General features: G+C 38.6%; 1 protein-coding gene across 7 annotated transcripts in view; it reads left to right on the top strand.

The window, feature by feature from the left end:
- Window positions 1-25883, top strand: part of slc8a4a (solute carrier family 8 member 4a) — a 102389-nt gene that overhangs the window by 16608 nt on the left and 59898 nt on the right. The window contains exons 1-4 of one of the 7 annotated variants that reach the window (XM_061963379.2): window positions 2686-2721; window positions 3408-3452; window positions 15756-17153; window positions 17234-17751. In XM_061963379.2, coding sequence (XP_061819363.1) covers window positions 15822-17153; window positions 17234-17751 — 1850 coding nt within the window. In that variant the 5' untranslated portion in view covers window positions 2686-2721; window positions 3408-3452; window positions 15756-15821. Of the gene's footprint in view, window positions 1-2649; window positions 2722-2807; window positions 3272-3407; window positions 3453-5984; window positions 6136-15755; window positions 17154-17233; window positions 17752-25883 lie in introns of those variants that run through there. The other 6 variants (XM_061963380.2, XM_061963378.2, XM_061963383.2 and 3 more) reach the window with 6 other exon arrangements.

Genomic DNA, 25883 nt, shown 5'->3' with positions numbered 1-25883 from the left:
GTGTTCATTCATAGTGTTGATGTCTTCAGTGACAATCTACAATGTAAATAGTCATGAAAATAAAGAAAACACATTGAATAAGAAGGTGTCCAAACTTTTGGCCTGTACAAAAAAAAATATATATATATATATATATATATACATATATATATATATATATATATATATATATATATATATATATATATATATATATATATATATATATATGCAGCACACCACCAGCAGAATTTTTTTTAAAACGAAACTCAGTTGACAGTAAAAAGTCGTTGTCGCAATTGTTGGATATGACTTTAAACCATAACCGACCATGCTTTGATATAGCTCTTGTCTCAAAGTAGGTGTACTGTCACCAGAGCCGGCCCAAGGCATATGCGTACTAAGCGCTTGCTTAGGGCCCCGCGGCCACCAGGGGGCCCCCAAAAGCAATTAACAAAAAAAATTTATTTTTTATTTTTTGCATGTACGAGTCTGACTGATGATTTCTAAATGATCAAAGATATATTATTGTACAAAAACACAATTTTAGGTCAACATTTTTGCACATTGCTGTTTCAGGTTTTTGTTACCAAAAATAATAAAGTGAATCAGAATCAGCTTTATTGTCCAGTTATGTTTAACACACATGGAATTTAACTTCAGTAGACTGCGCTCTCTTTGTACAAAGTAAACATTAAATATGAACAATTAACTAAAAATATAAACTAGTAATTAAAGACTAATATGTACAAGACTGATGAGACAAGATGACACTTTTACTGTAAATACAAAGCTTTATCACTTGGACTGTTCAACCCCAGGCCACTCTTGTAGCTGAATGTTTTCTACATTTTAAGATTAGGAACCATATGTGGCACTCTGGACATCATTCGTTCATTCATTGGTATTATTTATGTTCTTAACTGGGCCACCCCCATATCTTTATAAATGACATGTCATTTGTAAAGACATGCCAGGCTGACAATAGGATAATGTAAACAACACTGCCAGAGCCGCAATGAGTTTATAGTAGGTGTGTGAATGATCAATCAATATTATTGGCAGAAATAGAGGGCCCCAAAATCAAATTTTGCTTAGGGCCCCATGGAGACTGTCACGACCTGTCACATCACGCCGTGACTTATTTTGAGTTTCTTGCTGTTTTCCTGTGTGTAGTGTTTTAATTCTTGTCTTGCGCTCCTATTTTGGTGGCTTTTTTCTCTTTTTTTGGTACTTTCCTGCAGCAGTTTTATGTCTTCCTTTGAGCGATATTTCCCGCATCTACTTTGTTTTAGCAATCAAGAATATTTCAGTTGTTGTAGTTCATTGTTGATTGTCATGTCATGTTCCGGTGTACATTGTGGCCATATTTGCTCCACAGTAAATCGTTGCTGTCGTTCAGCATTCTGTTTTTGTTTACTTTGTAGCCAGTTCAGTTTTAGTTTTGTCTGCATAGCCATCCTTAAGCTTCAATGCCTTTTCTCAGGGGCACCTTTTTACCTGCACACTGCCTCCCACTGTTACCGACATCTACAAAGCAATTAGCTACCGGCTGCCACCTACTGATATGAAAGAGTATTACACGGTTACTCTGCCGAGCTCTAGACAGCACCGACACTCAACAACAACACATCATTTGCAAACTATAATTACTGGTTTGCAAAAAATATTTTTAACCAAAATAGGTGAAACTAGATCATCTCCCACGCCACACCAGACTGTATCTCACGGCACAGTGATTGAAAAACACGCATATACAGTATATATACATATATATATATATATATATATATATATATATATATATATATATATATATATATATATATATATATATATATATATATATATATACACATATATATATATATATATATATACATACACATACATATATATACATATATGTATATAAATATATATATATATATATATATATATATATATATATATATATATATGTATATATATATATATATATATATATATATATATATATATACATATATATATATATTAGGGCTGTAAATCTTTGGGTGTCCCACGATGTAGTATATATATATATATATATATATATATATATATATATATATATATATATATATATATATATATATATATATATATATATATATATATATATATGCAGCCCGGCCCCCGGCCAAAATGTACCCACTGCGGCCACTGAGTCAAACAGTTTGGGTACCCCTGGTTTAAACTATTTTCCATAAATTACGCATTAAGGCTATTTCGTGTTTTTGATCTGATTACTCAACTAATCGAATACAACTAATTGATCGATTATTTCATTACTAAAATAATTGGTAGCTGCGTCGCCTGGCGATTGAGTTTTTTTTACATCTGTTTTCTTTAAAAAAAAATTTACACAGCAGGTAAAAACCATTTTGCGAGATGTTTCTGATATTTTAGTTTCACCTTACAGAAAGTCAAATTAGCCATAAAACCTGCCTTCTATATAATGTTCTGCCACTAAAAAAAATGGTTACAAATGAAACGATCTAAAGAATGGCTGGACTGTGCAGGTGTACCTAATGCTGTGTCTGGTGGAGGATGACAACAGGTGATGCTGAGTGATGATGTCAAACAAAAGGGAGTAAAAGAGTCGTTCATCGTGGACTCCTAATGCGCAGTCAGGAGGTCCTCCCTTGTCTCCACTGCAGTGTTGCTGCTTCTCCTCCTTCTCGCTGCGCGCCTCTTCTGCCAAATCTGTCCACCGCTACTGTAAGACTTGCTTTTTTTTGTACACACACGCACGCACACACACACACACACACACACACACACACACACACACTCCTCTCCCTTTCTTACATGCACCATCCCCGCATGCTCCATATCCATCTTGTCCTGGTCCTTGTGACGCGATGTTCTCGGTCCATCAGCATCCTCTCGTCCATGTTGCCTTATCCTGCGCTCACAAGAGGGGGGTCTCAGTAGATGTGCTGGATGCAAACACAGTGGCTTCCTAGGAGGACACTTTGGTGGAATTGGAACGAGGAGACTCCGATTTTACGCACCACAAATGCAGATCACATGCGTGCATGTGTAATATTTCTATGTATTTATTTTTCCTCCCGCTGTGGAGCATGGAAGCTTTTTTTCCATCAAGATTAACCCGACCGGATGTGTTAAGTTTTATGTAAAAAAAAAAAAAAAAAAAAAAAAAAAAAGAGTGTGGGGGTGATTCCCACACATAAGCGCAAGCAAGGCAGCATCAGTGGATCTTCTCTTCTGCATGCTAGAACCAGCACAAGCAGATGTTGGTCTTATTGTGAGTACATTGTGTTGCTGCATCAATTAGTCTCTAATGCATGCTCATCATTCACTTTTTCCATCATGCATCTATGCTCTGTTTAAGTGTCTGCCTCTAATCTAAACAACTTTATCTAAAATGATCATTTCTGCAGGCAGAAATGAAAAGTACGTCATTCAACCGCTGAAGACTCAACAACGTGAGTAAAATTGTCCAATGTAGAGAGACATTTGTTGGATTTTTCCCTTTTCTGCATTGAGCGATATAAATATCCATAACTGTTATTATCCTATACATAGTCTGTCTGGCAAGACGTTGCCATACTCAAATGGTCAATTATCAATGTACACCAGGGGTCACCAACGCGGTGCCCGCGGGCACCAGGTAGCCCGTAAGGACCAGATGAGTAGCCCGCTGGCCTGTTCTAAAAATAGCTCAAATAGCAGCACTTACCAGTGAGCTGCCTCTATTTTTTAAATTGTATTTATTTACCAGCAAACTGGTCTCGCTTTGCTCGACATTTTTAATTCTAAGAGAGACAAAACTCAAATAGAATTTGAAAATCCAAGAAAATATTTTAAAGACTTGGTCTTCACTAACTGACAAAGAAACAGATAACAGATTTGGTGTCCAGTTCAAAGTGTGACATGATTTATTAAAACATTTGAGAGTTGACTTTTGTATTTTACATGAGTTATTATTTGTACAAACATGGTGAAATGTAATTCATGATTTGATAAAAAATGTTAGTGGCTAGCTAGTTAAAATGGGATATTGTGATTTCACAAGACTGTCTTAGAAGTGATCATTTGAAAATGTTCAATTTGAAAAATGTGCACTTAGAGAAAATATAAAAATATAGTGTTGCATATTGATATTTATCTGTTTCTATATATATTTATTGTGAGAAATCATTAAGATGATCAGTGTTTCCACAAAGATAAATATAGTTAATTATTAATAATAACATAGAGTTAAAGGTAAATTGAGCAAATTGGCTATTTCTGGTAATTTATTTAAGTGTGTATCAAACTGGTAGCCCTTAGCATTAATCAGTACCCAAGAAGTAGCTCTTGGTTTCAAAAAGTTTGGGGACCTCTGATGTACACTGTAAACATATATCAGGATTTTACAGCATTTAACAGTTTTTTCACAGTAAAATATTGTGATCTAAATGTACTGTATCATTACAACAAATACCTATAAAAAAAATGATATCCATATATTTCACAGCAATTAACTGTTATTTCACAGTAAAATCACAACAAATGACTGCAAATTCAAACTGATTTGTCTCTTCAGGGGTTCAGTGGACGAAGTTGCACACTCTGGTACAGTAAGGGGCGGTATGCTGTTCAAACGAGAGAGTAATCAAAAACAAATTACAACTGTGAAGTTACTGCATTTAGTTGTAACTTTATTGTAATTAACGGCAAAAGTACAAGTTACAGCAAATTGCTGTAAAGATATTTCACAGTAAATTACTGTAAATCAGGGGTGTCCAAAATTTGGCCCACCAGCGTCTTCAATTTGACCCACGCAACGGTACCAATTCAATAAACAATCCGACCAGGAGCAATCCTTTTCAATTTATGGTGGCCAGTGGTAGTAACTCTGCTTTTAATTGTACCTTTAACCTGATAAAGTGCAGCATGTACTTATATGACCCATTTCAAACAACCTTCCCGAGTCACAGTGCAGAAAAAAAGTAAACCAGTCAGTACAAAAATTCAACAGACATGGTCACACATACCACAACCTGCTCATTGAACTTTGTAAAAAAAATTTTTTTTAAAGATCCAAGTAGCATAAAAAGTCAAAATGACACCCATTTAAATCCATTACAAGGGAAAATGGGAAAAATGCAGAACCCTTTCGCCTCACTTATCCATGTTTGGCACATTTTAGCTGCTTGATATTTCTGAATAAATACAAAATCTTAAGGAGGTTGTCACGGAAGTAAACAAAATAGGAGTTGAACATTCACATACTCTTAATAACCAATTATAATATTTGTTTTATTATATATATCCATTATTTTATTGTAATATTATGTACTCGTATATATGCGGCATAGGATGGATGGATGATATATGTATAGGCTTTACATATATATATATATATATATATATATATATATATATATATATATATATATATATATATATATATATATATATACATACATACCATGAAAACGCATTGAATGAGAAGGTGTGTCATATATATATATATATATATATGTATAGGTACAGGCCAAAAGTTTGGACACACCTTCTCATTCAATTCAAGCTCATCGAGAGAATGCCAAGAGTGTGCAAAGCAGTAATCAGAGCAAAGTGTGGCTATTTTGAAGAAACTAGAATATTGTCATGATCTGTGGTCTGGATTATGTTTTGTTATTTTCTGTTAGTTTTTGGACTCTTTTAGTTCCTGTTTGCGCTCCCTTGTTTGTTTAGTCACCATGGCGACTCATTAGTTTCACCTGCCTCATGCGTTCGGGTCACACCTGTCTCTAATCAAGAGAGACTATTATTTAAGCCTGTCGTTGCCAGTTAGTCGGGCTGGTGACACTGCTCTGTTCATGATTGTTTCATGCTCTTGTCATGCTCTTTTCATGCTTGTGTCATGCGATTACTTTGTTCATGCTGCTCGTGCTTTGCCAAGTAAGTTTTGTTTATTTATGCCACAGTTAGCGACTTTCATGTTTCATGTCCTAAGTTTTTTTTGCCTTAGCTTTCCCATGCGTGAGGCATGCTCACCTTCAGGTTGTTTTCTGTTTTTTTTTTTGTACCCTTTTGAGTTTTGTAGAATAAATATGTTCCTACCTGCTACGGTTGTCCGGAAAAGTCCGTTTGCGTCCTGGGAGAACAATTCTCGCAGTAAGTTGCGAAAACCGCCTCGTTGTGACAAATATAAAACATGTTTTCAGTTATTTCACCTGTTTTTTGTTAAGTACATAACTCCACATGTGTTCATTCATAATTTGGATGCCTTCAGTGACAATCTACAATGTAAATAGTCATGAAAGTAAAGAAAACGCATTGAATGAGAAGGTGTGTCCAAACTTTTGGCCTGTACTGTATATATACACACATATATATATATATATATATATATATATATATATATATATATATATATATATATATATATATATATATATATATATGTATGTATATATATATATGTATGTATATATACAGTATATAGTTGCTTTGCAGGCAGAGTTGCGAAACCATATACTGTCGTCTTTTGTTCATCACATGACCGCGATGATTTAAATTCCGAAAAGTAGGAATCATTCATTACGAATCATTCATCATAGCTACAGCATAACAAAATATGTTTAATGACATATCAAATATGTGTTTTAACTGAGCCCTCCAATAATAAAATAGCACCCTTAACACTATTTTACTCCAAAATAGTAGTGCTGGCTGAGGCTGGGCCAATCAGTGGCCACGATACTGAACAGCTCGCTCTGATTGGTTTGGTGTCCTCAAGTGACCAATAGTGCTGTAGTATTGATAGTTTTACTTCATTTGGGCATTTTTCTGCTTGTAACGCTCAATTGAGGACCAAAAAATTGTGGAATATGCATTACCGGTAAATAAAAATCTGCGATGTTTAAAGTGCGATGTGGCGAGGGATGACTGTATTTGCCATGTAATAATAATATGAACTACCTTTCATTTATTATCATATTGTATGCCAACAAACCGATGGACAAATCGTTTTTCAGATATTAAGGGTTCAGCTATCCCAGCAGGCAAAGGACGTAAAAACAACGTTGACATTTTTTTGAATTAGGTTCTGATGTTGTGCAGCTCAAACCTTGGATGACGTTGGAACAAAATGCTTTGTGACAACGTTTAATCAATGTTGGGTTCTGACGTTGATTTGACCATTGAATTTGAGTCATTTTCCAACCAATATTTTACAACACAAATACAACGTTGAAACAACATGCTTTTTGACAACGTTTATTCAATGTCAGGTTGTGACGTTGATTTGACCATAGAAATGTGGTCATTTCCCAACAACGTGGATCCAACATTAGACATTAACAATACAACTTTTTAGCAACGTTATTTCAAAGTCCATTTTAAAGGACATGTATGTATAATCAACATTGTGTCAATGTCTTGTGCCTGCTGGGATTGTCAAATTGATTTCAAAAAAAGGTTTCAATAACAAAATTATTTTTTTCATCAAATAAAATCACATTTTTTGGGTCAAAATTTTTTATTGCCACACACTTCCAGGATTTTACAGGCCACATAAAATGAGGTGGCCCCTCAAGCCTTAAGTTTAACATTTGGCCTAAGTGAAATACATTTTCAATCATTATAAACACTCAAAACAATGCGATAATTATTATAATGACAACTTACACTACCTTGTTGGCTATTCATGATACGTGCCATGTCTCTCCTCAAGTATATTCCCACCAGTTGGTGTGCTTCGTTTACCCTAGAAACATCGCCCACACAACATGTGTGCGTTACTTCATGCCAAAAAATGGCATTCAATTCGGTGAAATGATTGTGTGGTTGATATCGAAAATCCAGGTATGAATTGCTGCATTTTCTTCACACTTGATAATGTCTTTAAAGCCTCACATCGTCCAAGCCAGAGGTCAATTTGCTGATCTACCACAGCAGCTGAGCATAAATGTGTATTTGTCACATCCCACAAAAAGGGCATGTGTCTTTCATTTGTGCGACTGCGCCGCCTCACCTTAAAATGCATGTGACCGTACTGCCAAAACGTGCGCTGACGGGTCAGCGATGGTGTTTACGTCTCTTCCCCGCTGCATGTCAATGAGAGCACATGGTGCAGCTCAGGCATCGTCACATCCCCTCGGCGGCAAGCAGGCAACCTATTTTTGAAGCAGTCTTAAAATTTTGATCAGGCGCATCAGGTTACACCTTCCCTGGCGTGCTGTTTTCTCTCCCGGTTCATATTGATGACGCTTATGTGAAGCCTCTGTGTGGCATCGCCTCTCCACTCTGAATTATTCAGCCAAGCTGTTCAAATGGCCATTTTGCTGCAGAAAGAATCCAGCGTGAATATGTTTTCTATGACATAGTTAATTACGTAATATTATCTGGTAAATTTTTTTTGATTATCTTAAAATATAGTGTAGTGATCACATATGACAAATGTGTCACTTAATTATAGTGTAATCTATAATAGGAAACTGGAGTACTTTTTTTTGTCTTCTTATTTTGGTTAGCATATATTTTCTTTATTGATATAAACTAGTGTTATAAAAATACCAATATTTTGGTACCGGTACTAAAATTATTTCGATACTTTTTGGTACCATCGGTACTTTTCTAAATAAAGAGAACCACAAAAAATTGCATTATTGACTTTATTTTAACAAAAAATCTTAGGGTACATTAAACATATGTTTCTTATTGCAAGTTTGTCCTTAAATAAAATGGTGAACATACAAGACAACTTGTATTTTAGTAGTAAGTAAACAAACAAAGACTCCTAATTTGTCTGCTGACATATGCAGTAACATATTGTGTCATTTATCATTCTATTATTTTGTCAACATTATTAAGGACAAGTGGTAGAAAATGAATTATTAATCTACTTGTTCATTTACTGTTAATATCTGCTTATTTTCTCTGTTAACATGTTCTATCTACACTTCTGTTAAAATGTAATAATCACTTATTCTTCTGTTGTTTGATACTTTACATTAGTTTTGGATGATACCACAAATTTGGGTATCAATCCGATACCAAGTCGTTACAGGATCATACATTGGTCATATTCAAAGTCCTCATGTGTCCAGGGACATATTTCCTGAGTTTATAAACATAATGTACATTTTAAAAAAACGAAAGAAGATGTTGTGATGCCAGAAAATGGTATCGTACCAAGAATGATTCATTAGTATCGCGCTACTATACTAATACCGGTATACCGTACAACCCTAATATGAACTTGAAAATGTGAAATCTATTTTAATCATCTTGATCAATAGACTTTAAAAGAAGGAGAAAAACATCTAACCTCACAGAGTGTAAAAAGCTATGATTGCTAACGCCTTGTCTAATTTTGAATCAACATTTTCAACTAGATTGGTTCTAGCTGCAGTAACACTCCCCCTCTCTCTTTAATTAACGTCGTTCACACACGACAAAGGAAGCTAACAAGCTAGTTAAATAGAGTTTAAAATAAGTAAATGACAAAAGTGGGCAACGGCAAAACCAAGATGTCAACAAACACGTACGCGTTTTTCATACTCTTCACTTGTTTTGACACTCGTGTCGACGCACTTGCTCCTCCTAGCATGACGTGCACCCTCATAGAAAACATCTAACCTCACGGAGCGTAAAAAGCTATGATTGAGAACAAATTATTTTCTGATTTCCATCAACATTTGCATTAAAAATTACTTGTAACTGATAGATTACTTCCAGCTGCAATACCACTCCCCTTTCATCTTTTATTACCATTATTCACTCTCGATTAAGGAAGCTAACAAGGTAGTTCAATAGAGTTCTTAAAAGAAGTAAATGACAAAATTGGGCGATGGAAAAACCAAGAAGTTAAACATGTACAAGTCTTACTAGATTTTGAGCATTGTGTCGACACAGATTCGCTCCTCTTAGCACATTTCCTTTTAAATACGGGGGGGGGGGGGGGGTATGTCAGGGTGTGATGCCGGGCACCATGCTTTATCAGTATCATGCTTCAAACCCTACTTGCTGTACACGACAAAACGTGCTCATTGCGGCCATTAATCCTGACAGCGTCATTTAAACTAAAAATAAACAATCAGGACAAATTGTTTCATTCCTTTTTGTTTTGTAGATTAAAATATTTTATATGTTGCGCTCCTGAGGAATGTTGTTGATCAATTTTAATTTCTTATTTCTTACTGAATTTATTTAATTTAATTTGCGGTGTCAAACACTATGTACATGACACTATGTACATGACTATGCACATGTTGACTCCAGGAGTGTGCAAAACAGAATGAGAAAATATATATACACTATAACCACATATAAACCTGTTTGATGCTTCAAAGAGTTGCTGGGGATCAATTTTGGTTCAGATCAGGTAGAGGTTGAGCTGAGCCATGATTTTATGGCAGTTTTAAAATTTAGTAGGGAAGTTCGAATTTGAAGGTCTGTTGGTAGTGCATTCCACTGTGTGGTGGCAAAATAGTAGAATGCATTTTTTCCCATGAGAGTCTTGAATTTGGGGGGGACGAGGTCTGAGGAACTCCCTCTCGTGTAGGACCTGTGAGCACCACTTACTTTGGTGAAATAGTTCGACAGGTACTTGGGGACAGTTTCTCTGAGTATTTTGAATACCAGGCACTTTGCGATTTGGTGTACTCTTTCCTCAACTCTAAGCCATCCCAATTTGGTAAAGTGGGCTTGAGTTAGGTGAGTCCTGTACGGGAGGTTGAGCAGGAGTCTCACCAGCTTGTTTTGGGATGTTTGCAGTTTTGTTTTTAGTGGCTTGGGGATACTGGTGAACCATGAGGTGCAGGCGTAGTCAAAATGACACTGTATGAGGGCACCGGCAAGGGTCTTAAGCGTATCCCTGTTGATGAACGCAGAAATCCTGCCCAAAAATCTAGTTTTATTATTGATCTTGGTGATTGCTTTTAATGCCATTTTTTCACCCGAGAGAGTGTTGTCCAATATACAACCTAGGTAAATTACCTTGTCTTTGCTGGTGATTATGGTATCACCTGCTTTAATCGTAAAGCCTGGGGATTTACCTAGGTTGTGCTTGGACCCAAATAGGATGGACTCTCTTTTACCCAGGTGTAGTGACAGTTTGTTATCGGAAAGCCAGAGACAGAGATTACTTAGTTCGGTGCCGAGTGCAGTTTCAACCATCAATTCGTCCCTGTCCGAGGCCAGGATCGCAGAATAGTCCGCGAACAGGAACAAATTGCTGTTACATGCTGATTTCATGTCGTTAATGTAAATCAAGAATAACAATGGTCCCAGAATGTTCCCCTGTGGGACACCACAGCTCACCTTGAGGGGAGAGGACAGTGATCCGTTTACCTCGAGCACCTGTTCTCTATCCTCAAGGTAAGATTTCATCCAGTTCTCTGATATTGGATCGACATTTGCAATAGAAATGTCTTGTAACGGATAGATTATTTCCATCTGCAATAACACTCCCCTACTCGCCTTAATTACCCCCTTTCACTTGCGACTAAGGAAGCTAAAAACTGCAAAAAAATTACTTAAATTATTTCCAGCTGCAATAACACTCTCCTTCTCTCTTTAATCACTCCTTTTCACTTGCGACTAAGAAAGTTTACACGCTATCCATATCAATTGACTTTAAAAGAAGTCAATGACAAAACTGGACAACGGCAAAACCAAGATGTCAACAAACATGTACGTTTTTTTGTACTTTGCATTTGATCCTTCTGTCGCTACAAGCATGACGCGCTTTCTTTTATTTGGACTCGCCGTGTTGGTGCTTTTCGAAACACTCGTAGCAAACGTGTTTAAGAAATACAAACAATATCAAGATAATTGTCATGATTTGTTGGTGGTGAACATCAAGATGCAGAGATGGCAGGCGTAGCGCAAAAAAACATGACTTTAATGTCCAAAGGAAATGCAGGAAAAACAGGAACCAGGAACCAGGATAACAGGAGACAGCAAACAGGATACCAGGAAACCAATCATCGAGCCCTGACCGGAGGGCGAGGCAGGCATAAATAGCAGCCAGCTGATTGACAACAGGTGTGGCCAGGCTGCCAATCAGCAGCAGGTGAGGGGAAACAGCACTCAGGGAGTCAAGCAGGAAATGGAACTAAAACAAGAGCGCTGACAGGAAACAAACACCAACCAAGGAAACACAACCCGACGTGAATCAATCAATCAATCAATCAATGTTTATTTATACAGCCCTAAATCACAAGTGTCTCAAAGGGCTGCACAAGCCACAACGACATCCTCGGTACAGAGCCCACATAAGGGCAAGGAAAAACTCACCCCAGTGGGACGTCGATGTGAATGACTATGAGAAACCTTAGAGAGGACCGCATATGTGGGTAACCCCCCCACAAGGGAGAGGGGAGCAGAGGAGAAAAGAAAAGAAACGGCAGATCAACTGGTCTAAAAGGGGGTTCTATTTAAAGGCTAGAGTATACAAATGAGTTTTAAGATGGGACTTAAATCCTTCTACTGAGGTAGCATCTCTAATTGTTACCGGGAGGGCATTCCCTAGTACTGGAGCCCGAATAGAAAACGCTCTATAGCCCGCAGACTTTTTTTGGCCTCTGGGAATCACTAATAAGCCGGAGTTCTTTGAACGCAGATTTCTTGCCGGGACATATGGTACAATACAACCGACAAGATAGGCTGGAGCTAGACCGTGTAGTATTTTATACGTAAGTAGTAAAACCTTAAAATCACATCTTTAGTGCACAGGAAGCCAGTGCAGGTGAGCCAGTATAGGCGTAATATGATCCAACTTTCTTGTTCTTGTCAAAAGTCTAGCAGCCGCATTTTGTACCAATTGTAATCTTTTAATGCTAGACATAGGGAGACCCGAAAATAATACATTACAGTAATCGAGACGAGACGTAACGAACGCATGAATAATGATCTCAGCGTCGCTAGTGGATAAAATAGAATGGATTTTAGTGATATTACGGAGATGAAAGAAGGCCGTTTTAGTTACACTCTTAATGTGTGACTCAAACGAGAGAGTTGGGTCGAAGATAATACCCAGATTCTTTATTGAGCCGCCTTGTGTAATTGTTTGGTTGTCAAATGTTAAGATGGTATTAATAAATAAATGTCTGTGTTTAGCAGGACCGATAATCAGCATTTCCGTTTTCTTGGCGTTGAGTTGCAAGAAGTTAGCAGACATCCATTGTTTAATTTAATTAAGACACGCCTCCAGCTGACTACAGTCCGGCGTGTTGGTCAGCTTTAGGGGCATGTATGAATGTGACAGATCGTCACAATAATACTTAAATGGGGAATAATAAACGTTAAAAGTGTATCAAACAAACCATAAATGAAGTGATCACTGCGTACTCATGCATACTTTAACTGTGATCCCTTGTAGTGGAGTGTGTGCTGCTTTTCTCGTCATTTCGTAAACCTTGCACTTGTACTCCCTTTTTAATTACCTCTCAAGGAACTCTGAAGAAACGTTTATCTTTTTAGCAATTTGAACGATTCATACAGCCGAAAACACAAGCATAGGGCATTTTTTCTTCAAGAAAGGCTAAATGGTGCCGAGTAACCATTGATAACATAGCTAGCTTGACCACAACGTGTATTCACTGGGCGGGATGTGTGCTGGACGTGACGTAAGTAACATCACGGCAATATATAAATAAATATATATATATATATATATATATGTTTGTATGTATGTATGTATGTATATATACATATAAATATATATATATATATATATATATATATATATATATATATATATATATATATATATATATATATATATATATATATATATATATATGTATGTATGTATGTATGTATGTATGTACAGTATGTATGTATGTATTTATGTATAAAATGAATATATATATATATATATATATATATATATATATATATATATATATATATATATATATATATATATATATATATATATATATATATATATATATATATATATATATATATATATATATATATATATATATATATATATATATATATATATATATATATATATATATATATATATATATATTGAATAAATGCTCATATGCATGAGAAGGAAAGCCTAACTTCCTGCTGATTCCATCCTTATGGAAAATGGCCAGTGAATGTTCGCCATCCACTGTATTGTCTTTCTTGTTTTCACTCGGTTTTTATTTTTGGCTTTTTGTCGGAGCTGACGTTTCATTACGCACTAAGTCACTTTTTCTCTTCCTGCTGCAAGTGCAGCGGGTTACATTTCCAGCTCGGCTTCACACAAAATTACCACATTATACAGCATGTGTGGGAGTGGGACAACGGCAGAGAAGTTAAATGCCAATGACTCAACGATTAGAAGGTGCCAATATTTCTACTTTCCAGAGCCCAAACCTGCCGAGCGATCGGATCCCACGTCATTTGCATACAAAAGAGAACGAGTGCTCTAGATTTTAGAGCACTCGAAACTACAGCTGCAAATCTCTACCAATATGAAATGACTGATTTTTTAGCATTGATACAATATAAATATTGTAATTAATATGTATGGTCTGAGCCCTGGGTCCCTCACCTGTCCCTGATTGGCAATCAGGACACACCTGTCCCTAGTTGCCAATCAAGATGTTTCTTTATACAGGCCCTGTCCTGGATAATTTTGCATTGTGCTTCATACACCTGATTACTCTTTGTGCACTTCCCAAATACACATCTTTGTTTTTGGTGTTACCTGCATGCTACCTTTACCTAATAAAAAGGGCTTCTTCCTGCACTTTCCTGACTTAACTGCCTCCTGGGGTACAGACAAACACCAGAACATAACAATATGCAAAGTTAAGATGTGGATGTTTTGTTCAGATAGTTTAGTATTTATTGACCTACAGTACATTGTATTGGTGTTAGTATATGTAGTATACAAAATGTATCAAAATGGCCCCCACATGCTTACATTTTTTTGTATGCGGCCCCTGCTGGAAGACGTTTTTTAGTGAGTAGCAATGGGTACCGACTTTGGTACTTTTATAGGCGAAATTTGGCGGTCCTGAGTGTCAATTCACTGAAAATCAAACAACGCCATATTTTAACGTCACTCCAGACTCAGCCGGCTCAAACACTTGGCAGGCAAACAATCACTCAAGCAGCACTCACAGCGGATTCAGCCAAACTGTGTTTAGGTAATGTTGCAATTTTCCATCCCAAAAAAGCAAGTATGCCTGATAGAAAAAAAACTCAAGCCTGTAATAAGGCTCCACTTTTCAAAATGCACTCGCTCGATACTAATTTACATTAGATTGACATGAACAATTTTTCCGAGTGATTTCAACACGTCCAAATTTAGTGTCTACAGCTAAAATGAACATTTCAACAGTTGGTGTGTAATAAATTCAATACTTACATTATAAACATGTTGAAGGGCTTAACAAAAGAATATATTTATCTAAATGGCAAAGACTAGTCTAGGCAATACACCATAGTACAAACAGTACTACCATCTCATGTCTTGGAATTTCAACTGCATGCAAAGTCTATTTTATAATACTTTCAAATGATGCTCAGAATTGTAAGAAAACAAGATATAACAACTGGACAGCACAGTTAACATTATCAGCTTACTGTTAAATGTTAAATAAAATACTGAGATTTTATTACACACAGAAGTACCAAAAATCAGTAACATTGAGTAACAGTATCAATTACCAGGACCAGGTCCCATTGATTCAAATGTTAAAGGTACCCCTCCCTATTAGTGAGTGTGCTCATATTGCACAAACTGACTATCTTTGTCACTTGTTTTCTTGCAGAAGTCCCATGAACTAAACCTCCACATGGATTGAACTGAGAGGAAAAGCAAAGATTGTCGTTGCACCATGTTACTCTCTAAGACCACGCCATCTTTCACTCCTTGTGTGCTCATCTCAATCCTGCTGCTCCTGCTTCCGGGCTTTACCCACGTGTCCCAAGGCAGTTCTGGCCATGAAGACCCTGGCAGCTCACCGAGAAACTGCTCTAGCGAAGATAACTGCTCTGACGGCGTCGTGCTTCCCATGTGGAATCCACAGAACCCCGTGGTGGGTGATAAGGTTGCTCGTGCCATTGTTTACTTTGCAGCGCTCATATACATGTTTCTTGGCATGTCTATCATCGCGGACCGCTTCATGTCGTCCATTGAGGTCATCACATCCCAGGAAAAGGAGATCACCATCAAGAAGCCCAATGGAGAGACAACAACCACGACGGTACGAATTTGGAACGAGACTGTGTCCAACCTGACTTTAATGGCGTTAGGCTCCTCAGCCCCAGAAATCCTGCTGTCTGTCATTGAGGTGGTAGGTCATAACTTTGAATCGGGATCTCTTGGACCGAGTACCATCGTGGGCAGTGCGGCGTTCAACATGTTTATCATCATAGCTCTCTGCGTCTATGTGGTGCCAGAAAATGAGACTCGCAAGATAAAGCACTTGAGAGTATTTTTTGTCACCGCCGCCTGGAGCATCTTTGCCTACATCTGGCTGTACCTCATTCTGTCCGTGTTCTCCCCTGGAGAGGTGGAGGTCTGGGAGGCAGTCCTCACCTTTCTCTTCTTCCCACTCTGTGTGCTACAAGCTTGGATCGCCGATCGCCGCCTGCTCTTCTACAAGTACGTCAACAGACGTTATCGCGCCGACAAGAATCGGGGCATCATCATCGAATCGGAGGGGGATGCCATGTTCACCAAAATGGACTTGGAGATGGACGGCCAGGGAGGCAACTCCCATACTCATCCTAAGGAGGCTCTGGATGGCATGTTGGAGGGGGTGGAGGAAGGCGGAGGGACGAGTGCGGAACAAGACCAGGAAGAGGAAGCCAGGAGGGAGATGGCTCGCACTCTGAAAGATCTGAAGCAGAGGCATCCAGAGAAGGACATGGAGCAGCTGATTGAGATGGCCAACTACCAAGTCCTGGTGCAACAACAGAAGAGTCGGGCCTTCTACCGCATCCAAGCCACACGCATGATGATCGGAGCTGGAAACATCCTGAAAAAACATGCTGCTGACCAGGCCAGGAAAGTGGTGAGCTGCCATGAGGCCACCGGACAAGAAGAGGACCCCAACACCATCTACCTGCAATTTGACCCCTCCCTCTACCAGTGCTTTGAGAACTGTGGCTCCTTGAAGCTCTCAGTAAGCCGCCATGGAGGAGAGAGCGGCTGTACAGTGAAGGTGCGAGGAAAATTTTAATAATTTAGTGTTTTGTTACGACCCCAGCAGGTAAATCATTTCTCATATTTGCTCCCACACAGGTGGACTACCGCACGGAGGATGGAACCGCCAACGCCGGCTCAGATTATGAGTTCGCCGAGGGGACTTTGGTCTTCAAGCCCGGCGAGACCACAAAAGAGTTCACTGTCGGCGTTATCGACGACGACATTTTCGAGGAGGACGAGCACTTCTACGTGCGCCTCAGCAACCCCCGAATAGTGCACCGAGCTGAGGTGTCCGTCCTGGAGCCGCGCTCCATCTCCTCCAGCAACAGCATGGTGGGCAACGCCTCCCACACCCCGCCCAAAGCCGCTCTGGGCAGCGCTCATACCGCCACTGTCACCATCTATGACGACGACCACGCCGGCATCTTCACGTTTGAGAGCAGCTCCACCAGGATCAGTGAGAGCGTCGGAAACATGCAGGTCAAGGTTCACCGGACGTCCGGAGCAAGGGGGAAAGTAGCGGTGCCTTACCACACGGTCGAGGGCACCGCCAGGGCCGGTGAGGACTACGACGAAGTTTGCGGAAAGCTGGAGTTTCAGAACGACGAGACCATGTGAGTGACAAAATTGTCTTCTTCATCAAATATTAGAGCCCACATGTTGACGTTGGCTCTCCAAGCTCAGCTCTTTCACAGTGATGATGTGGGAGGATGAGAGGAGATCATTGTGAGACAGATAATAGCTGATGTAAAGAGTCTATGAACGAGTGCTGCTTTTACCCTTTTGGAGTGTTTGTAGAGGTTATAAGAGTTCACAGTATAATGGAGGGATGGTAAAGGTAATGGGAGACTAACAGAAAAAGATGGATCTAAAGAAGCGACTAAAAATGTGAATGTATGAAGATGTCAGCTGATGAAAAAACCCAAAACAGATGTGACGGCCGAATGATTTACGGCATGGCAGGCAACAGCGTGAGGAACGTTTAGAGTGCACAGGATAAAACGTGTGAAATAACTGTCATTGTGAGGATTGCAGGGCGAGTGTGTGGGTGTATTGCGTGGGACGGCTGAGCGCACTGTGGGAGGAAGAAAAGGCAGGTAAAGGGACAGAGAATTCATATCTCTCTTTGTCTCCTGCCTCACGGTGCAGGTGGAATGAGATTGTTCACGTCCATTTTTGAGCACTTTGCATTCATGTTATTAAGGTGTGAATTAGGCCTGCGACTAACAACTATTTTAATAGTCAACTACCGATTACGGTAGTTGACTAATCAGATTATGGAGCATACATCTATTCATCCATCCATCCATCCATTTTCTACCGCTTGTTCCTTCTGGGGTCGCGGCGTGGCTGGAGCCTTTCCCAGCTGCACTCGGGGGGAAGGTAGCGTACACCCCGAGCAGATCGCCACCTCATCTCAGGCCCAACACAGATAGACAGTCAAACATTAACACTCACATTCATACATTAGGGTCAATTTAGTGTTGCCAATCTGCCTATCCCAAGGTGTGGCTCCTATTTAGAGGTATGCATACCTTTCACATTTGAACCAACACGGTACCAATTCCTGGTACCCTGGAAATCGATACCAGTACCGGTAAATGTTAATTTCTTTGATGATAAAATTATTATTTTTAATTCAACAGTGAGCTGACAGTGATAACGTGGCTGTCCAGTGGTTGTACTTACTTTTCTGAGTGTAATTTCCAAGTATTAGTAGATACATGCAGTTGCAATTCGTTAGACGTTAGATGGCAGTAGTGTATAGGCTACGGTGTGTTGCTCAGTTAGTCTTTGCCATTAGGCAGAATGTAGTCTTTCAATGCGTTCTAAAAAGTGTTTTAACTGTAAGTATTGTACTTATTACACATCAGCTGATTGGTTGCAACGTGCATCTCTGTTGTGGTTTTTATCACCAAATGTGGAGGTGTTGATATCGCTATATAACATCGCTAATACTGGAGCCCATCTTAGCTGCACTCGGGCGGTAGGCGGGGTACACCCTGGACAAGTCGCCACCTCATCGCAGGGCCAACTTGTATATTGTAAATCCAATGTAAATTAGCATCAAGCTAGCACATTTTAATAAGTGGAGCCTTATATTCAGTCCCTCCAGGAATTTGCAATGTCACGGTTCACACCGCCCAATTTTTCTTTATTCTAGAAACCTGCACTCAAACACATAAATAAAGTTTAGCTGGCGGACTTTGGCTAAAATTCAGTGTTAATTTTGTTGATAATTTTCATTTTAGTTGTTGTCAACAACCTATTTTCCCTGATGAAAATAAGACAATAAAGATTAAAAACTAAATGCATGTCGACTAAGACTATAACAAAATGAACTGTCATTTTCGGGGACTAATAAAAACGAGACAATAATGTTGACAGAAACGAAATCCAATCGTATTTAAGTTTGTCTTGTAGATGGGTGAGACAAGTTCAGAATATATCCAATCAAAGCTCTTTAACAGCGTACATATGGAAGAGGGGCGAGCAGTTAGTTACAAAGGAGAGCCAATCAGATGATTTTCCTTGGGAAAAGAGAAGGTTGAATTCCTCACATCAAAAATAAATAATGTGTGGATTTACCATGGTCCACATCGTAATATGTGTACAATTGTAAAGTAAAGAGGACACATTTAATTTTTGACGCTATATGATGCCATCAACAGCCGAGTCATCGTGACATTACGAGCTACACAACTGTAAGTTAAAGCTACTGTATGTGTATTTGTTGCTTCCGGATCTCCCGCGTCTCGTAAACAAACCAGAACTCCATTTCACAACACACATACATTACTACTTTACCCAAAATGTAGCATAACATTTTTTTTTTTAAAGTGCCTGAAAGATATTTATTGACTTTGACCTGTGGAGCAAACAAAATGACTAACTACATCATTCCTGATCTTATGACCATGCTACTTTTGTGGTAAACAAACGCTGTGCAGGTAGTCTAAATAAAGGTGCTCGCAGAAAGACTTTAAAGCGACCTTATCGTTTATACTTTATATTTTAGTCGACTCAATTTACTGTAATTTCAGCTGACTAAAATGTTTGTCTCTTTGTAACTATCAATACGTGGTCCTTGGGGTTTGTTTTCCCGGGATGCAAAGGAAAGTTGGCGCGGACAAGACGTGAATGTAAGTACTTATTTTTATTTTAACACTAACAGACTACAAAAAGGAAGCAAAAAAAGGTGCGCACAATGGCGAAGAACAAACTTGACTAATGAAGCAAAACTTGCACAAAGGCAGAAACTATGAACAATAAACAAAAACTTACTTGGCATGGAACTATGGTAGCATGAAGACAAAACGAGGTAGCAGGGGTATCAGAAGAAGCATGGTATGAAAGTATAATGTCACTAGGACGAACAACAGAAACAGACCGGCTTAAATAGCAGTGACATGATCAGTGAAAACAGGTGCGTGACTCAAAACGTGAAACAGGTGCGTGACATGACAGGTGAAAACGAATGGGTTGCTATGGTGACAAAACAAACAAAAGTGCACAAAGAGTCCAAAAACAAAACCGAACATGACTAAAACAAAACATGATCACACAGACATGACAGTAACTATCTTAGCGAGGAGAGTCAAAGACTGCATCATCAAGATGTCCAAGATGCTTCATATGCTTCAAATGCTTCCGCATGACAGATTGCCATTATATTTGAAGTGTTTAGGGTTTAGGCTTTAACCGCGGACTACGCTTGACATCAGTGATGACGACTATTATCAACAAATGAATTTTATGACAGATTTTTGTTGACTAATTGTCACAGCCCTAGTGTGAATGTGCCTTGAATCTCTTACAAAATTTTCCTGAGCATCCGACACAATTACAGGAAGTTGGGCTTCATGGGATCCCTAATGGTCTCCGCATAACGCAGACAGCTGCACAAACTACGCTTAATGAGCCAATGGTGTGCAACTAAGTGAAATTGGGGGGGTCACAGGCAGCTTGTATCTGCATTGGAAAGGAGAGTCGGTGCTTACTGTTAGTCTGATTGTGGCTCATTAACGATACGTCGTCTTTGCAGTTGTGCTCTCAGGGCGTAGGGTAAAATATACAGCTGTGTTCACACACAAGCAAGACCTTCGAGGCAAACGGATGAGAATCATACAAAGGTTATCTCGGCTTCTGAGACCAAATTGAAAAGCTGTTCTACGTCCTGCTTTGTAAGTTCATGTGGCGGAAATAAATTAATTTACCAAAGAGCATGCCAAAGTTATGCACTCAGGCCTAAATATTTTACAAGATTCAATTCTGTTTCTGACGCAAAATATGTGGAACCATCGAACCAGACTGAATTTTTCATTATATTTCTTTTTAATTCAAAGCATCCAGTCGGTCCTCTTGAAACATGCAGATAGAACATAATGTGTCTTCACCTAAAGTTTTGCCCGTGAGAGTGACCTTTTTTTTTGTCACAGAGCAGATAAGCTTACAAATACATTTGCCATATGTAGCTCAGGGCACTAACAGTAGGTACACAAATGTAAAGTTCATCAAAATGTTACTACAATCTCAGTATGTTACAGTCCAGTTCTGCGCCACACAAAGCATATTGTGAAATAACACATTTAAGAAAAAAAACTTCCTAAACTAATACACATTATTATTGCCTCCAGTAAGAAATACTAAGGTAGAAAAGCACTATAAAAGTATAAGCCATTTACCATTTACTGAGATCTATTAAGATCCATATAACAAGTGCAAAATGGTGTGAGCACACAATAAAACTGTGTGCACTGTGATTTACTAAAACTGTGTGCAATTGATAACAATTACAAAGTGGAGTAGACGACATTACTTAAATACTTGTTTTGCTTGAAAACGGAGACACTCATTGACTGCACATCCATGGCATCGTGCTCCAATCTTTGCAGTTTTGTTTATGTTGTGGAACATGCAGCACACAACTACAATTTGCACTACCTTTTCTGGGCTATTTGAAGCCATGCTCCAGTGTTATCAACAACGGAACCGACAGTTTTAAGTGCCATGGTGCGCTGGAATGATCCAGGTGCAAGAAACTGCATGTTTCAATAACTATTTTTCATATAGTTCAATGTTTTTTAACCATAGGGCCAGGGCCGCAAGTTCCCCTTGAGGGTCACCAAAAAAATGTGTTTCCGGACCCGTCTGTAGTGGAAAAGTTGGGCTGTGAGGTGAAAAAGGTTAAGAACCCCGGATATAAACAATGTTTATATATATTTTCTATATGAATGCCACTATCAATTTAATCATGGTGTCTGCTGGCTCAAAGTCTGCCTCCAAAGTCATACAACAGCAATACAATGTAATTGCTGGATAGACAATGAGTCTAATATTTTTATTTCTGACAGTCCAAATATTGTGACCCGCCCACGGATTCTCGCTCCATCATCTGTCATTGCACCACGATTGCCTCTTTCTCACCACTATTTGTGCATAACTGTGCCAGTTTGCACACACCCTCCAAATGTGCTAACTAAAGACGCAGAAACAGCATCCAGTTAGTCTTGATTAATCACAGTATAGTGATAAATAATTATATTTGTGTCTCCTCCTCCCAGTATTTTGACATTCTGATCATAATATATTCTGCATACACATGAAAACATGTGATACCTAGTTTACACACATGTACACAATTTGTATTCTATGTAACTTTATACCCTTTTTGGTAGTACATTCTGGCCTCTTAATGACCAATATTGTACTTTTGAGAGACAGAAATGTTCTTGTCTTGTACCTTTATTTGTGGAGTGTATTTGATCAAGTGGATGACACACTCACTAATTACTTGAGGCGTGGCGTTTATTTAAGTGGAGGCTACTATTTAAGAAAATATTGCTACTAAAATACCCAAGAAGTAACGAACTGGCAGCAATAATTATAACTTCAACAAGATTCTTTAGGCTGCAGACTAGGGATGTCCGATAATGGCTTTTTGCCGATATCCGATATTCCGATATTGTCCAACTCTTTAATTACCGATACCGATATCAACCGATACCGATATCCACCGATATATACGGTCGTGGAATTAACGCATTATTATGCCTAATTTGGACAACCATGTGAAGATAAGGTACTTTATAAAAATATTAATAAAATAAAATAAGATAAATAAATTAAAAACATTTTCTTGAATAAAAAAGAAAGTAAAACAACATAAGAACAGTTACATAGAAACTAGTAATGAATGAAAATTAGTAAAATTAACTGTTAAAGGTTAGTACTATTAGTGGACTAGCAGCACGCACAATCATGTGTGCTTACGGACTGTATCCCTTGCAGACGGTATTGATATACATTGATATATAATGTAGGAACCAGAATATTAATAACAGAAAGAAACAACCCTTTTGTGTGAATGAGTGTAAATGGGGGAGGGAGTTTTTTTGGGTTGGTGCACTAATTGTAAGTGTATCTTGTGTTTTTTATGTTGATTTAATAAAAAACAAACAAACAAAAAAACGATACCGATAATAAAAAAACGATCCTGATAATTTCCGATATTATATTTTAACGCATTTATCGGCCGATAGTACTGCAGACACATTTTCACCTGTAGTAATGTATTAAAAAATGTCTCCATAATGAGTGTGTGCACCGAAATCTCATCAATTGGCTGCTATGAAATGTAGCTTAAGAAATCCAATCCACCAAGTTCAGGTGCGTATATCTCTGTCAAATCTCATAAAATCAGATTGTAATTATGTCGGCTAGTGTTAGACTTACCGAGCGTGCACCAGACAAAATACAATCTGGACAAAAGCTATCCTCCTTAAAGCAATTAAGATTGGTATGGTTTACTCAGCAATCGTGTATATGCGACAAATGCATGAGCTTCCTGTATAGGGTGCTTATCATGTTCATCCTTCCAAGCAAAGCTGGATGGTGTCATTCAGGGGGCCCTAGGCCCCAGGCCCCAGGCTGTTGTGTGTGCAGTCACTGATTCTTTGTGCCGCGCTGTTCCAATTGGTGTTGGAACTAAAAGAGGAGGGCATATTTTTTAAACCCTTTTGTCCCAGAGCCAGGAAGAAGCTTCCACTGTTAAAAAGAAATGAACATCTAAACTCTACAGTGCAGCAAATAGATGTTGATGCACAGACATAAGCCTTTGAGCTAAAATAAACAAGCATTTTGTGTGCGTATGGATTAGTTGAAGCCCTACACAGATCCTGTGATGCTTGTGTGCATGCATTCCTTTGTATCTGTTTTTGTTTGCACCTCAGTATGTGTGCCGCAACACCAGTTGAGGCTGAAGTGGATAACGGGGTAGTTACATAAGCGAGCATGAAAAGCGCTGCAAGTGGAAGGGGAACACTTCTGGAAAGGTAAATCAATAGCCAACGTTATGAGGGGCCGTTAGGGACATTATTCAGAATTACCTCTTACATACACTACTGAAATGCTCTCACATAAACAACTGAAATCTTTTTCTCTTATACTCTCTACTGAAATGTTCTCACATACACTACTGAAATGCTCTTACATACACTAATGAAATGCTCTCACATAAACAACTGAAATGTTTTTCTCTCACACACCCTACTGAAACACTCTTATACACACGACTGAAATGCTCTTACATACACTACTGAACTGGTCTTATAAACACTACTGAAATGCTCTTACATAAACTACAAAAACACTCTTATAAACACTACTGAAATGCTCTTACATACACTACTGAAATGCTCTTATAAACACTACTGAAATGCTCTTACATACACTACTGAAACACTCTTATAAACACTACTGAAATGCTCTTACGTACACTACTGAAAAGCTCTTACATACACTACTGAAACACTCTTATAAACACTACTGAAACGCTCTTACATACACTACTGAAACACTCTTATAAACACTACTGAAATGTTTTTCTCTCACGCACGCGCACACACACACACACACACCTGGAATTATTTTTCACTAGTATGTATAAACGGATTTCACCTGTGTGTGTGTGTGTGTGTGTGTGTGAGTGTGTGTGTGTGTGTGTGTGTGTGTGTGTGTGTGTGTGTGTGTGTGTGTGTGTGTGTGTGTGTGTGTGTGTGCTTTTTACACATGCATGTGAGAGACAACAATTTCAGTAGTATGTGTGCAAAGATTTCAGTTATGTGTATGAGCGCATCTTACCAGTGTGTGTGCGAGCATCTTACCAGTGTGTGTGAGCGATGTTGCATTCCGGTTCTGGTCACCAATAATCCCCGCCCCTTTTCATACAAGTTTTTGTTTTTGTTTTTTTTAAAGCAAAGTTGTGAACAAAATGTCTGGCGACAAGTAGCTTAACCGAGGCGGGAGCTCCACTTCATAATTTGAGGGCTTCAGCGGAGAATATAAGAACACTTTCAATGCAACAAGGGTCGGGGCTGCCGCCGTGGGTTGCACCTGCATGCCGCGGCACCTGAGAGGCCACACAGCGGTGCCTTTCTCGTCCCGACAGCCAAGCAGCCTGGAGCACTCATTCCATTGCGAGTTTACACCGCAGCATTATCAAGTGCAACGTTCCAGTTCATGGACATAGAAGCAAGAGGAGGAAAAGGTAATTAGACATGATTTATTATTATTATTATTATTATTATTATTATTATTATTATTATTATTATTATTATTAGACATTTATTTCTAAATGATTGTTGAATCACACGAAATGTAAGACAGCATGGCATCGTAGTGAGCTAAACAGTTAGCCTTGTGTGCCTCCTCTACAAACAAGTTAGCAACTAGTGTTTCCGCGGCT

The sequence above is a fragment of the Nerophis lumbriciformis genome, linkage group LG09, assembly GCF_033978685.3.
Source record: "Nerophis lumbriciformis linkage group LG09, RoL_Nlum_v2.1, whole genome shotgun sequence".
NCBI classification, from domain to species: domain Eukaryota; kingdom Metazoa; phylum Chordata; class Actinopteri; order Syngnathiformes; family Syngnathidae; genus Nerophis; species Nerophis lumbriciformis.
The sequence above is the reverse complement of the archived record's forward strand: the minus strand, read 5'-3'. Positions and strand labels throughout refer to the sequence as shown.